Source organism: Mobula hypostoma, chromosome 6 (assembly GCF_963921235.1).
Source record: "Mobula hypostoma chromosome 6, sMobHyp1.1, whole genome shotgun sequence".
In the NCBI taxonomy this organism is placed as follows: Eukaryota; Metazoa; Chordata; class Chondrichthyes; order Myliobatiformes; family Myliobatidae; genus Mobula; species Mobula hypostoma.
The window spans coordinates 131,906,297-131,921,216 of NC_086102.1; the positions used below are offsets into that span (position 1 = coordinate 131,906,297).

A 14,920-nucleotide genomic window follows, 5' to 3' on the forward strand; every position below is an offset into this window, starting at 1 on the left:
ACGAGATAGCTATGAACCTGGGAACAGATCAGACTGACGTTCACAGATGTAGACTGTATTTGAATGTTCATCAAATTGCACGGAATTGTTGCTGAATCTAGAGGCATTACTCAGTCAGTATTTATCAGCCCACTTATGGTACTCTTGGATTGGGATTTTGAGCTGCAGACTAGCTACCCAGGGGTCATTGGCAGAATAAAGACTCAATTTTTGGAAAATATTCGATGGGAGAGGGGGCTGGGTTGCTGTTTTTGCGGGGTGGGGGGTTACAATGCAACTATCCTCAATGTGTTGGGTTAAAATGAGTCATAATTTGTGGAGGTGATTAGATTGGTTGGAATGCTTTAGGTAATCATGGTGATGTATGTTACTGCAGTATTCATCGTGGGCTAAAAAGCCTGTTCCTGGGGCTATACTGTTCTATTCAAGGCAGTTACAGTACAAGATACTGTGGGGGTTATATTGGCTGTAGGTGACTATGTCACCTGATTCAGCACTCTCATCCCTATGTCAGATGTATGTGGTTTCAAGTCTTGCTCATCTGAGCTGTGGTTTCCATGCTCCCATTCCACTTGTGTTGGGCACATGGCCAAGTGGTTAAGGCGTTCGTCTAGTGATCTCAAGGTCGCTTGTTTGAGCCTCGGCTGTGGCAGCGTGTTTGTGCCCTTGAGCAAGGCATTTAATCACACATTGCTCTAGTCTGTGTGAGGAGTGGCGCCCCACACAGACTTCCAATCTGCGCCTTGTAAGGCATGAAAATGCCCGACGCAGGCCTCTCATGGTTTGAGTCAACGTTCCCTCCCCCTCCCCATTCAACTCACTGGGATGCTGGTTTCCCATGCTCCTTTTCAATTTACCTGGTTTGCTGGAAAATTTATCATCTCACTGTGTAACATCTAAAACTGTAGAGATATTATAATATCCAGTAGTGAGGGACTAGAGATATTGTAACATCCAGTAGTGACGGCACATTGTTATTCTGGCACCAATAAAGTCATAAGCATGCTGGGTTATCAGGGTTTTATTGTATTTGTTCTTCATCACTATATGTAGGACCTTCGTGTATACACCCAGAGGTTGTGTTTCATGCATTAAAACAAGGTACCTAAATTTCAATAAACTCCGCTGACTACGGTTGTGAAAGAGCTGTTTGAATTACTGTACATGTTCATGTCACTGCATGTGTGGATGCACATGTTTGTGCTCATGTAGCTCAGAGTGAGCGGCGGGCTTTTGTAGGGTGTACATTTGTTAAGGATAGTTGCAATAAATTGCAGGGATTATGTTAGTTGGAGCAACTCGCAGTAAATGATGGTGTTAATGACAATACTGTAATCTTTGTCTGTCTTTCTCAGGTGAACGTATGAGCCCTGTAAGAAGGTCAGATGCCTATCAGAACGTCATTCCTGTTTCTGTTCCCCAGCAGGAGTGTGGATTTGGTCCAGAGCACTTTGAACAACTTGGGGTAGGAATCTCTGAAAAGACTTGAAAATACTTATAAAACATTTTGTTTTACTTTTCCTCCCTCCCCTATGCTTTCCCCTTTTCATGTTTTGCACCTGGCATGGCCTTTGATAATTTTTCATGTCAGGAACTGGTGTGGACTGGAATTAGTGGTGTGTAGTTACTGAGATTTTGTGTGGTTGACAGGAGTTCAGTTCCACTGCCATTGATCCCATCCCTGTCTGAATCTGAACCAGACTGCCCACAGCAGCAGCATATTTGATCCAAAGATGAGCTGAATTCCAAATCCATTCTTTCATTCCCTTCTCATCACCATTAACAGTCTCATCAACAGTCTGTGGTGGCCAGTGCGATCATCTTTGCTGTTGTGTGCTGGGGCAGCAGGCTGAGGGTAGCAGACACCAACAGAATCAACAAACCCATTCGTAAGGCCAGTGATGTTGTGGGGATGGAACTGGACTCTCTCACGGTGGTGTCTGAAAAGAAGATGCTGTCCAAGTTGCATGCCATCTTGGACAATGTCTCCCATCCACTACATAATGTACTGGTTGGGCACAGGAGTACATTCAGCCAGAGACTCATTCCACCGAGATGCAACACAGAGTGTCATAGGAAGTCATTCCTGCCTGTGGCCGTCAAACTTTACAACTCCTCCCTTGGAGGATCAGACACCCTGAGCCAATAGGCTGGTCCCAGACTTATTTCCTGGCATAATTTACATATTACTATTTAACTATTTATGGTTTTATTACTATTTAATTATTTATGGTGCAACTGTAACGAAAACCAATTTCCCTCAGGATCAATAAAGTATGACTATGACTCTTACTCAGCTGTGTCCCTGCCTCATCTGTCTCTAGATGTGATTAATCTAATATTCTCTGCCTTCCAAAATCTTGAGGTTACCTGAGACTGTCTTAACTCTTTGCTGTTGTTTTCCTTCATCTTCCAGATGAGAAGCAGTGTGCAGCCTGTGATTACAAACCAGTTATTGAGACAACATATTCCCTCCAATTGCCCAAGGTTAACAATAACCTTATGTAAGTAACAATTGCTAAATATTGATGTTAATCTCTGTACCTAGTGTAGGGGAGTTTCTTATGTATGCTTAATTAAACCATTCCATGTCTAACAGCTACATTTATGTGTATCATACTCTGTTTGGACATTAACGATCAATGGGTAGGCAGTATGCAGGGAAAGTGTCATTAGGTTGTGGCGTTTGTGAATTCATCGTCAAAGACTAAAGCAAAGATTATTTTGATATTTAATCATAGGTTTGATAGAAGTTAAGGATAAGGTAATGGGGTGAGCCCAGGGGACTAGGAAATTGCTTGAGTAATGGCTAAGTACCAGTAGGGACTTTTAGAAGAAATCGTCTGCTGTGTTGTATTTCTCCAGTGATGCAGTCTTTTCCTGGAACAGGACAAGTGGAGTGGTTTAACAAGTGAAATACATCAGGATTCTGAGCACCTCGACAACAGCAGAGTGTGTGAGGTTTCAACTGGGGTCCCTGATCATGGACAGAATGAAAGTACAACCTTGCTTGGCCTTCACCTGGCAGATCTTGACTGCACTAAGAATTGGGGCAATGCCACCTCGTGCGATGAGAATATATTCTTTTCTCCCAAATTATTGTGGCCTTTTTTCACTTGGCTTAGATATATTGCTCATTATTGTTAAATGTTTCTTCTTTTGGATGTGAAAGCTGAATGTATTACAGTTTGTGATGAACTACCTCTTTGAAACTGTCTGTTTTTCTCCTGCAGCTGAGGAGCCTAACGTGACAGAACTGAGCAGTCCAGTGCCTGAGTCAGCACAGCCCACTGCTCCAAGAGCAAGCTATGTGGTCCAGCAGGTAGCGGTAGGCACACAACGCGGTGTCAAAATGTGGCAAGGGAAGGGGCATGAAATTGAATGGGGGAAATGGAGTTTCACACACATGAGGTGGGTTTTGGAGTGCAAATATTTACACTTCAGTGGAAGCCCCTCCAGCCAGAGATGGATATCTCATTGTGAGGAGGTAGCTTTTGGTCACGTGCTGTGGGAGATGGGGCAGGGACACTCTTTAGGTAATTTCTCCTCGGGCTGGTTACATATTAAGGAACACACAGGGGAGTTTGCATGTATTGGGGAGTGCTCATTATCAAAGGGGTCATTCGCAATGGGGTACTTGAAGGAGAAGGAACAAGGAAGTCCTATTTATAGCCAGTGAATTTTATTATGCAGTCTTGTTACATAGGAAATATGACAAACTCTTGCAATTGCAATGCTATGATGTGATAATGATTTGAGGAATAAATATTCGCCAATGCACTGAGGTAAACTCTGCCCTCTTCAGAACGGTGTCATTCAGCAGATGGAGCAAACAGGCTTCAATTTAACTTTTCATCTCTAAGCAGAGGTACTTGAAACACTGAGTGTATTCTTTCTGCATTTGTCTCAAGACTTTCCAGTAGGACTTGAACCCATTAGACGACAGCTACAATTCTGTGCTGCAGGTAATGAAGTCCAGATACATACAGTTTGTTGCCCAGTACGGCATTCCAATGCTGACACTAACTCACAGTGGCTGCTATCATCTCACGTTGTCGTGCAGGTGGAAACTGAGTCAGAAGATCGAGGGTTCAGTAGCAGTCTGGGGACTTGTGTACAGACGTGGGCTGAATTTCTGAAGTCCTGAAGGACTGTTACAAAGTTAGTCACTGCCTTTCAGCAGACTGAGTAAATGGACACTATTCCTTCCCCCGGGACTCTGGCTTATGGCCGATTGGGGGAAAACAGCAAAGGACCACCCCTTTTGGGACAAGTGAACATTGATATCTTTCCCAATACCACTAGAGCAGTTGATCAGGTGGAAAGCACTGTGCTAAATGTGTGTATTTTATTATAATGCTGTTCTTTATGTTACAGAACGGACTGGAAACTTACAAGATGCAGAGTAACCCATTTGGCCTTTGTTTAATCATTGACTGTATTGGAACTGATGCAGGTGAGTGCTGTAGGCTGCACTCCACATGGTGTGTACTGCCCTGTTTTAGTGCATCAGCCCAGTTTACTGTGTATTAATCCCATGTAGTCGATTATTAATCTCCATTTACTAATCATGAACCCTCCTCCTCATGCAGTTCAGTTTTCTGTATGTTAACACTGCCCCTACCCTCTCACCCTTTTCCCAGTTTCCTCTCCATTGTTACTGCCCTTGGTCAACTGTACTTCTTCATCTGTTATGTATTTAGCCCCTCTCCTTAACTCCCCCGTGCATCGTATACGGTATATTAATCCTACCACTTCCATTCCACATATTGCTGTGTACAATACCACCTGTTTGTAGCTCATCAAGACTTTCACAGTATTAAATCCTACCTCATTCCCATCTTTTAAAATCTTCTCCTTTACCACGAAACACACTGCACAGGTAGATAATATGACTAATAAAGCACAGCAGTGTTGCCACCTGCTTACAAGGCCGAGGAAGTTTAGCATGACCCTGTTGACCTTCACCAATCTTTGCATATGCACTATGGAAATCATCCCATCTGGCCACATTACAACTTGGTATGCAGCTGCTCTTCCCAGAACCACAAGAACAGTTGTAGATACAGCCCAAACTCTCACAAAAGCCAGCTTCCCCTTCGTTGGCTTTGTCTGTACTTCCTGGTGCCTCAGGAAAGCAGTCAACATAATTAAATATCCCTCCCATCCCGTCATTCTCTCGTCTTGCTCATTCCATTGGGCAGTAAATGCGCCACCAAGCTCAAACACGGCTTTTGTCCTGCTGCTGTAAGACTCTTGAATGAACATCTTGTACATTAAAGGTGAACTCTTGATACCATGTCACGGCTCTGCACCATGTCTGTCTACCTGCACTGCACTTTCTCTCAAACTCTTAAAATTATATTCTGCATCCTGCTATTGTTTTTCTTTGCTTTTTATACTCCCTCAGTCTGTTTGTGTATGGAGTGATCTGTCTCTATGGCATGCAAGCAAAACCTTTTCACTGTATCTCAGTCATCATCGTCATCAGTGCCGTATCACACGGGTGATTGTGGTCTTTGACCATGATTGTTCTTGAAAAATTTTTGTACAGAAGTGATTTGCCATTGCCTTTTTCTGGGCAGTGTCTTTACAGGTGACCCCAGCCATTACAAATTCTGTTCAGAGATTGTCTGGTGTTAGTGGTCGTGTAATCAAGACTTATGATATGTACCATCTACTCATACAGCCATCCACCAACTGCTTCCATGGCTTCATAGGACTGTTAGCAGTGCTACACCTTTCCCAAGAGTGATCTGCAGGCTAGCAGAGGGAAGGAGCACCTTGCACCTCATTTGGAGGCGTATCCACCCTGCCTCCCAATATCTCACTGCCAGTATCAATAATAAGCCAATTACAAATATATAATTTTCTCTGATTCACATGTATTAGATCTCACCTCCAACAGTGAATTAAATCCCTTCCTTTTACTAATCATTGTTACATTTCCATTTAATAACATCCCCCTTCCATGTGTAATAAACCTCAGCTATTTAACTCCTCTGTTGGCTGAGCATTAACACTATGTATGAGTTGATTAACACCAACCTCCTGCTTCCCTTCACTTGTGCTTTGACCTCCCTCCCTTCATTTTCCTATTTAACTGCCCCACCCCTCTCTCCTTCATGTACTAACTCCTGGCTTGTTTCTCCAGGTCTGTTAAAGGAGACATTTGAGGCACTACATTTCAGTGTCGTCCTCCATCTCTACGTTGAGCTGAACGAGGTGGAAAAGATTTTGAAAGAAGCATCAGAGCGGGATGATCTAGGCGCCCTTGACTGCTTTGTTTGCTGCATTATCAGCCGTGGCACGCAGGATTGCATCCTTGCAGTTGATGGGAATGACCCTGGACTTCCCTTTAAGCAAATCCAGCACTATTTCAAAGGGCAGCAATGCCACTCCCTCTTGGGCAAACCTCGGCTCTTCTTTGTTCAGGATTTCCTCAGAACTGCAGCGAATGGCGAATTGGAGCTGTCCAGTGCCCAGAGTAATGGAGACCTAATTCAAGTTGATGGCAATAACTGCGAGGAAATAGTTCCTCAGGAAGCAGACATCCTGTGGTGTTGCTGCCAGATTTCTCAGAGCCTACTTCACCAAGCACCTCAACAGCCATCCTCCTTCATGCGCACTCTGTCAGAGTATCTGTGGAAGTATCGACACAGGTAAGTACTGCAGTTAGAAGCATCTCATGTGACTCCTGAGCCTGGTGTGGATTCACAGTACATGTCCAGAGCCTTGGAGTTCACCGTTCTTAGAGCTCCGCCAGAGTGGTTTTTTTTTTAAAAAACAGAAATATTCAGCAGATCAGGCTATTTCTGTGGAGAGAAAAGTAGTTGGTTTCAGGTCAATGACCTTTCATCTGAGTTTGGAAACGTTCATGGTTATTCAGGATTTAATAGGTACTCTTGTTAAACCCTAAAACCCGACAGTTACTGCAGATAGACCTTGAGACATTGTGCAGAGTCTTAGTCTGCACTGGGGATGTTTGCAGAGTCACAGACTCTGCTGGGGGAGTCTGTGAAGTGTTCTTGTGCTTTACTGGAATCTGCAATTGACGTTTTCCCCACATCGTCTCTAGGTCGGACTTGATTTCAATCCTTACCGAGGTGAATAGGAAGACGATGTTAAGAAATGAGCAACTGAGCCAACAGCAGGCCACGCCTCTCATCCTGCAGCACACTCTGAGGAAGCAGCTCATCTTTCCCTGAATGCCACCGCAAACCTACATACGCTCTGTAGTCTGCATTAGGAAATATATCAAGCGCTCAAGACCACTGACCAGATGAAAGTCTATTGACAGTCTGTTACCAGAACAACCTTTCCAACGTCTATAAGCTGTGATACCTGGGTACTTGGAGCAAGAGGGGTGGTGCACATCCTCATGTCCAAGAGAGATACTTGTATCATTGTGCGCTCTCGGCCAGTGAGGTATGCAAGAGACTGGAGGGGTATCAAAGCTAGCAGGAAGATCCTGATTGCTAAGAGAGGGGTCTAGGTGGAGAAAGTGGGCTTGGGCTTAGAGGCTTGGCACAGTGCAGCACGGGGTAGAGCTCAACGTGTGGGTTGGTAGATTGATAGCCCAGACCAAATTGCTCCTGGTGTGGAGGTGACTGGTAGAATCTGGCAGGGAATTGATGTGGATGTGGGTAGATGAGGTTACAGGGAAAGATAATGTGGGTATGTGAATGTGCTGTGAGCCAGTGTAAACTCAGTGGACTGTATGGTCATAACTATGTCATAACTTAAGAAAGAAATCAGGAGGGCTAAAAGAAGGCGGGAGGTCATTTTAGCAGACAAGGCAAAGGGGTTCTACACATATGTTGAGAGCAAAAGGATTGCAAGGGTCAAAATTGGACCTCTGGAAGATCAGAATGATAATCTATGTGTGAAGCCAAATGAGATGAGGGAGTTCTTAAGTGGATTTTTTTGCATCAGTATTTACTCGGCAGATGGACACAGAGTCTATGGAAGTGAGGCAAAGCAGCAGCAAGGTCATGTGCCTTATACAGATTACAGAGGAGGAGGTGTTTGCTGTTGAGGCAAATCAGGTGGCCAAATCCCCAGGGCCTGACAGGGTGTTCCCTCGGACCCTGAGGGAGGCAACTGCAGAAATTGAAGGGGCCCTAGCAAAGATACTTAAATCATTCTCAGTGATATATGAGGTGCTGGAGGACTGGAGGATAGTTAATGTTGTTCCACTGTTTAAGAAAGACTCCAGGAATAAACCAGGAAATTATAAACTAGTGAACCTGACATCAGTAGCAGGAAAGAAAGTATTCTAAGGGACCAGATATGAGTTTTTGGATAGACAGGGACTGGTTAAGGATAGTCAGCATGGTAGATCATATCCTACCAATCTTAGAGTTTTTGAGGAAGTTACCTGGAAAGTTGATAAAGGTAAGGCAGTGGATGTTGTTTACATGGACTTCAGCAAGGCATTTGACAAGTTCCCGCATGGAAGGTTGGCCAAGAAGGCTCAGTCGCCTGGCATTCATGATGAGGTAGTAAACAGTACTAAATGTTTGTTTTGCGGGAGAAGGTATAGAGTGGTAGTAGATGGTTGCCTGTCTGACTGTGACTGGTGGTGAGCCGCAGGGATTAGTGCTGGTTTTGATGTTGTTTATCATCAATATTAATATTCTGGATGGTAATATAGTTAACTGGATCAACAAATTTGTGGATGACACCAAGATTAGGGGATGTAGGGACAGCAAGGAAGACTATCAAAGCTTGCAGCGGAATCTGGACCAACTGGAAAAATGGCAGATGGAATTCAAGGCAGACAAGTGTGAGGTTTTACACTTTGGGAGGACCAACCAGGGTAGGTCTTGCACAATGAACAGTAGGGCACTGAGGAGTGTGGTAGAACAAAGGGATCTGAGAATACAGGTCCATAATTCATTGAAAGTGACATCACTGTTATGTTGAATTTTTATAAGACATTGGTGAGGCCTAATTTGGAGTATTGTGTGCATTTTTTTGGTCACCTACCTGCAGGAAAGATGTAAATAAAATTGAAAGAGTACAGAGAAAATTTACAAGGATGCTGAGTTATAAGAAAAGACTGAATAGATTAGAACTTTATTCCCTAGAAAGAAGAAGATTGAAGGGAGATTTGATAAAGGTACAAAGTTATGAGGGGTATAGATAGGGTAAGTACAAGTAGGCTCTTTTGGGTTGACCACAAGTAGGGGTCATGGGTTAAAGGTGAAATTTTAAGAAGAACATTAGGGGAAACTTCTTCACTCAGAGGGTGGTAAGAGTGTGGAATGAGCTACCAGCGCAAGTGGTGGATGTGATTTTGATTTCAATATTTAAGGGAAGTTTTGGATAGGTTCGTAGATGGGAGGGGTATGGAGAGCTATGGTCCAGGTGCAGATTGATGGGACTAGGCACTTTAAGTAGTTCAGCACAGACTAGATGGCCGAAGAGCTTGTTTTTGTAATGTAGTTTTCTATGATTCTCTGAGGAAATAAGCATCATTGAATGCACTCTTCCAGTTTTTTCTGCTACATCATAAACTTAATGCTTTCTCCTTATTCTATATTTGAATAATTTTTTTTATCATTTTAAGTAGTTTTGCAATAGTTACTGTCAACATCGGACTTTTCAGGTTCAGCCTGAAACCTCTTTCAATATTTTTATTAATATTATATAAATTGCATGAATACAAATACAACATTCATAAGGATACAAGTAATTTGAATTACATTACATTTAAGTCACAGTAATATGATCACAGTATCCCATATTCCAAATCAATCATGTAGAAAAAAAGATTGAATTATGAAATGAAATAAGATAAAATAATTTTATTTTATTAAAAAAATCTTACCCCCACTTCTTCTTTGTCTTGTTTTACGGCAGTTGGCACCCAGCTTAATGGTGCATTACTGCCACCTTCTGCTCCTGAGTGTGCAATAGACTTGCATTCTAAATCCCTTCACACAATCACACACACACACACACACACACACACACACATACCCTAATTTACACTTTATCCTCCCACCTTTGGCCATCCTAGTACCCTATTCCTGTTTATCTGCCATATCCTATTTTAAAAAAAAAACCCTGTACCCCTTAAGAAAGATAAAAATACCCTAATGTACCCCCACTACCAAAATGAGCTGGTTGGTGGAAAAAAAATACCTTGCCATTTAATATTATAATAATGGCTCAGATCTATACTTTAATAACAGTTCAAAGATTATGAAAATAACTCAGAAAGGGTCCCCATAACATTAGAAAATCCTGTTTAGAATCAGAAATCGAACAACAAATCTTCTGTAGATCAAGGCATAACATAACATCAGATAGCCATTGAACACGAGTGGGCGGGGCAGCCTCCTTCCACTTGAGCAAGATCACCCTCCTGGCCATAAGAGACATAAAGGCCAATACCCGCAAATTAGATGGCTTCAATTTTGTAGCACTATCCTCAACAATACCAAACAGGGCAGTCAAAGGATTGGACTTAAAGCTGACATTGAAAAGTGCAGAAAAAATTTGAAATACATCTTTCCAGAATTTTTCAAGGCTCGGACATGTCAAAAACATATGAATTAGTGTGGCCACTCCATTAGTACATCTATCACAGTAAGGGGAAATATCTGCGGTAAATGAGAGAGCTTGTCTTTAGACATATGAACTCTATGTACCGCTTTGAATTGTAATAAAGAATGACAAGCACATAATGATGGAAGAATTAATCAATTTTAAAATAATCTTCCAGCTCTCTTCAGATAAGAAAATCTGTAAATCCTTTTCCTAGTCTCCTTTCATTTTACCTAAAGAGGCCTTTTTCAGTCCCAACAGTAGACCATAAATGTAAGATATTGAACCGTTGTCAAAGGGTCTCAAATTTAAAATTGTATCTATTATATTCTTATCTGGACTTGTAGGAAATGTATGTAATTGAGATCTTAAAAAATCTCTAATCTGTAAGTATCGAAAAAAGTGCGTATTGGAAAGGTTCAATTTCGTTGAAAGTTACACAAAAGAAGAGAGATTCCCTCCATCAAACAAATCCTGAAATTGTTTTAATACCCAATCTATCCCATTCTTTAAAAGATAAGTCAATTAAAGATGGTTTAAAAAAACAATTAGAAAAGATGGGACTCGAGAGGGAGAATCTCAATTAACCAAAATATTTTCTAAACTGTAACCAAATCCTCAAAGTATGTTTGACCACCACATTGTCAGTTAGTTTATTTAAAGATAAAGGAAGCGAGGATCCAAGTAAAGAAATAATGGAAAATGTCATAACAGAGTTGACTTCCAAAGAAACCCATATAGGGTATTTCTCATGGTTAATGTAATATATTCAGAACGTAATATTTCATATATTAACTGCCCAATAATATAACCTAAAATTGAGTAAGGCAAAGCCTCCATTCTGTTTGGTTTTTTGAAGGTAAGCTTTATTTATTTGAGATTTTTTATTCTTCCATATATAAGAAGAAAGAATTGAATCCAAAGAGTCAAAAAAAGATTTAGGAATAAAAACAGGCACAGCTTGAAAAAGGTGTATAAATTTGGGTAGGATACTCATTTTAATAGTATTAATTTGGCCAATCAGTGATAAAGAGAGGTGACCAATTAAAAAGTTTTTTATAACATAATTCATTAAAGTTAAAGAATTTTCCTTAAATAAATCTTTATAATTCTTAGGAATTGTTACTCCTAAATACATAAATCATTTTCTTAAAATTTTGAAAGGAAGGTTAATATCGGTATTAAATTGTTTAAAGGAAACAGTTCACTCTTATGTAAATTTAATTTGTATCCTGAGAACTGACTAAAATTAGTCAGTAAATGGAACACAAATGATAGAGGTTGTAACATTAGATATAAAAAGCAATAAGACATCAGCATAGAGTGACACTTTATGAATAGTACCTCTCCTTAAAATACCAGTAATCTCTTTAGACTCTCGAAAAGCAATAGCTAAGGGTTCTAATACCAAATAAAAAAGCAGAGGGCTCAAAGGACAATGTTGTCTAGTCCCACGTTGGAGTTTAAAGGGTTTAGAATTCTGAAGATTAGTAAGGACACTAGCGGAGGGAAATAAATAAAGTAATTTAATCCAATGAATAAAATTAGGTCCAAAATTAAATTTTTCTGAGGATGTAAAAAGATAATTCCATTCAACTCTGTCAAAGGCCTTCTCCGCATCCAAAGATATCACACATTCTGATATTTCCTTAGATGGAGAATGCATAACATTTAACAAATGCCATATATTAAAATGGGAATATTGATTTTTAATAAATCCTGTCTGATCATCTGAAACTATAGAAGATATATTTTCAAGTCTGCAAACCAACACTTCACTCAATTTTGATGCTAAAATTTTATCTAAAGAGATAGGTCTATACAAAGAACATTCAGTAAGATTCTTATTCTTTTTGAGAATGAGCAAAATGGAAGCTTTGTAAAAAGAGTGCGGTAATCTTCCTACCTTAAAGGAATCTGTAAGGGTAGAACATAAGTGTGGTATAAGTAAGGAGGAAAAAGTCTTATAGAACTCTCCAAAGAATTCACCGGGTCCTGGGGATTTCCCAGAATGAATTCTCGTATAGCCTGAGCAATTTCCTGCTGGGAAATGGGTTGATCCAATTGCCTACGACCATCTATCAAAAGATTAGGAGTATTTAATTGATCTAAAAAATTATTCATTGCAATATTATCATTAACAGAGTCAGAATTACACAATTTGGAATAAAATTCCCTAAAAGTGTCATTAATTTCAAAGTGGTCAGTTGTCATGTCCCCATTAATTTTATGTATTTCTTTAATTTGCCGCTTGGCTTCAATTGATTAGCCAGTAGGTTACCAGTTTTATCTCTGAATATAAAATTGACTTCTATCTTTTAAAAGCTGGCTTTCAATTGGATACGTTAAAAGAAGATCATATTTAGTTTTGGTTTCAATACGTCTCTTGTATATTTCAGGATCGGATACCGGAGCATATTTATGGTCCAGTTGTTTTAACTGATTAGCTAGTTCGTTTCTCTCTTTGTTAACTTTTTTAATAATGTTTGCAGTATAAGAAATAAGTTGACCCCGGATATATGCTTTAAAAGTATCCCATATAATAAGACTAGACGTCTCTTCCAATGTACTTCCTTCAAAAAAAAGAGTAATTTGAATCTCCATAAATTTTAAAAAACCCTCATCGGATAACAGAGTTAAATTAAATTTCCAAAATCGACTTATAGGGTTAGGACCAAGAAGATTTAAAGATACAAGTACAGGAGAGTGGTCAGAAATAGCAATCTCTTTATATTTGATCGATTGAACCAATGGAATCACTTGACTGTCAATAAAAAAAAATAATCACTCCTGGTATAAGAATGATGGACATGAGAGAAAAAAGAATACTCCCTGTACGTCGGATGAAGAAAATGCCAAGAATCAACTAAAAAAATTTATATATATTCTTAACACTTTATTTTTTCTTATTATTATTGATATAGTTTAGCTTTGTTAATCAGTTATTTGGTAATTTGATTCCTCATTGTATAAATTGACATGTTGACTTGATTATCTTAATGTATTTTTTTGTTGATCTTTGATATTAATTAATAAAGATTTTAAAAATGAGATGAAACTATACCATATTTAGTTAGAAAGGATTGGATAAACAAAGCTGATTATTAACTGTGGCTGGTTTGACAGACGAGCGATCTAATACTGGAGCTAACCAGCAGTTAAAATCTCCTCCCATCACAAGAGAGTAAGTACACAAATCTGGCAAAAAAACGAAAATAGACGTTCAAAAAAATCCTGGATCGTCTACATTGGGGGCATATATATTAGCAAAAACAATCAATTTACTGTCTAAACTCCCAGATACAATAACAAATCGACCATTAGGATCCGAAACAACTTTATGCTGAATGAAGGAAACTGTATTATCTACAAAAATTGAAATTCCACGTGATTTTGCATTAAATGAAGAATGGAATTGTATATCCTTCCACTGAGTAAAAAAAACGTAAGCTATCACAGCTGCGTATGTGCGTTTCTTGTAAGAAAATAATGGGTGCTTTTAATTTTTTAATATAAGCAAACACTTTGTTCCATTTAATGGGGTGATTCAGCCCTTTCACATTCAAACTAAGTTAATATTTTGAACCGTTTTAAATACAAAACATCTTGTAATTAAAAGATCTGGCCATCAGTTATTAAAACTAGAAAGCAAACCGTAAGGTAAGGTAGTCAAACAAGCAATCATATAACAGACATCCCACCCTGCAAAAACTCATTTCAGGGAGGTAGCACCATCAATTTGCGGGAGACTCCCAGAACTTCCAGGAGAGGTGGGATGTCTGCAATAGCAGCTAGCCAGCTAGTTTAAATAACGTTTAGCTATGCTAGTGAACGAATGACACCTGTAAAACTCATCTCAACATGTCTTTTACGGTCTTAACCCACCATGGGCAATAGAAAAGTCACTATTGCAAATAGTGCAGGGAGCAACACTTATTATTTTGACCCCTGTTAGGTAGGGGTACGCTTTAGTGTAGTCTGGACTGACGTAGGTTTTATATTTTTTTGGAACACTCTGCCATGGCACACTCTCTTGCTCGCTCACTCTCAAAAAAAAAATTGATTTCTGGGATATTGTATATAATTTGTGGGCATCAGGGAGCCACTATCAATATGCGGGAGAGTTCCGGGAGAGGTGGGATGCCTAACATAATCAACTCAATACAGCTCCCAGGGAGAAATAGGCCCTAGTCCTTCCTCCACCCAAAGCCAGAAGGCTGACCAATAAACAGTCAGCGAGCTAACAACTAAAAAGTTCCCTCCCCAAAAAATCCTGTTGACAGAAACTCCAGTCCTTCAAGGTCAATTATGTCCCTACCAAGACACAACATAAAAAGAAAAATAACTCAGTATTCAAAAATAT

At 39.9% G+C, this 14,920-nt stretch overlaps 1 protein-coding gene across 5 annotated transcripts in view; it reads left to right on the plus strand.

Moving 5' to 3' along the window:
• LOC134348407 (CASP8 and FADD-like apoptosis regulator) overlaps nt 1-13,530 on the plus strand; it is a 31,058-nt gene extending 17,528 nt beyond the window's left edge. For 4 of the 5 annotated variants that reach the window (XM_063051724.1, XM_063051723.1, XM_063051725.1 and 1 more), the window contains exons 5-10: nt 1,356-1,465; nt 2,417-2,504; nt 3,234-3,328; nt 4,378-4,456; nt 6,155-6,662; nt 7,079-13,530. In XM_063051724.1, coding sequence (XP_062907794.1) covers nt 1,356-1,465; nt 2,417-2,504; nt 3,234-3,328; nt 4,378-4,456; nt 6,155-6,662; nt 7,079-7,208 — 1,010 coding nt within the window. In that variant the 3' untranslated portion in view covers nt 7,209-13,530. The remainder of the gene's footprint in view (nt 1-1,355; nt 1,466-2,416; nt 2,505-3,233; nt 3,329-4,377; nt 4,457-6,154; nt 6,663-7,078) is intronic. The other variant, XM_063051727.1, reaches the window with a different exon arrangement.
• The last annotated feature ends 1,390 nt before the right edge of the window (nt 13,531-14,920 follow it).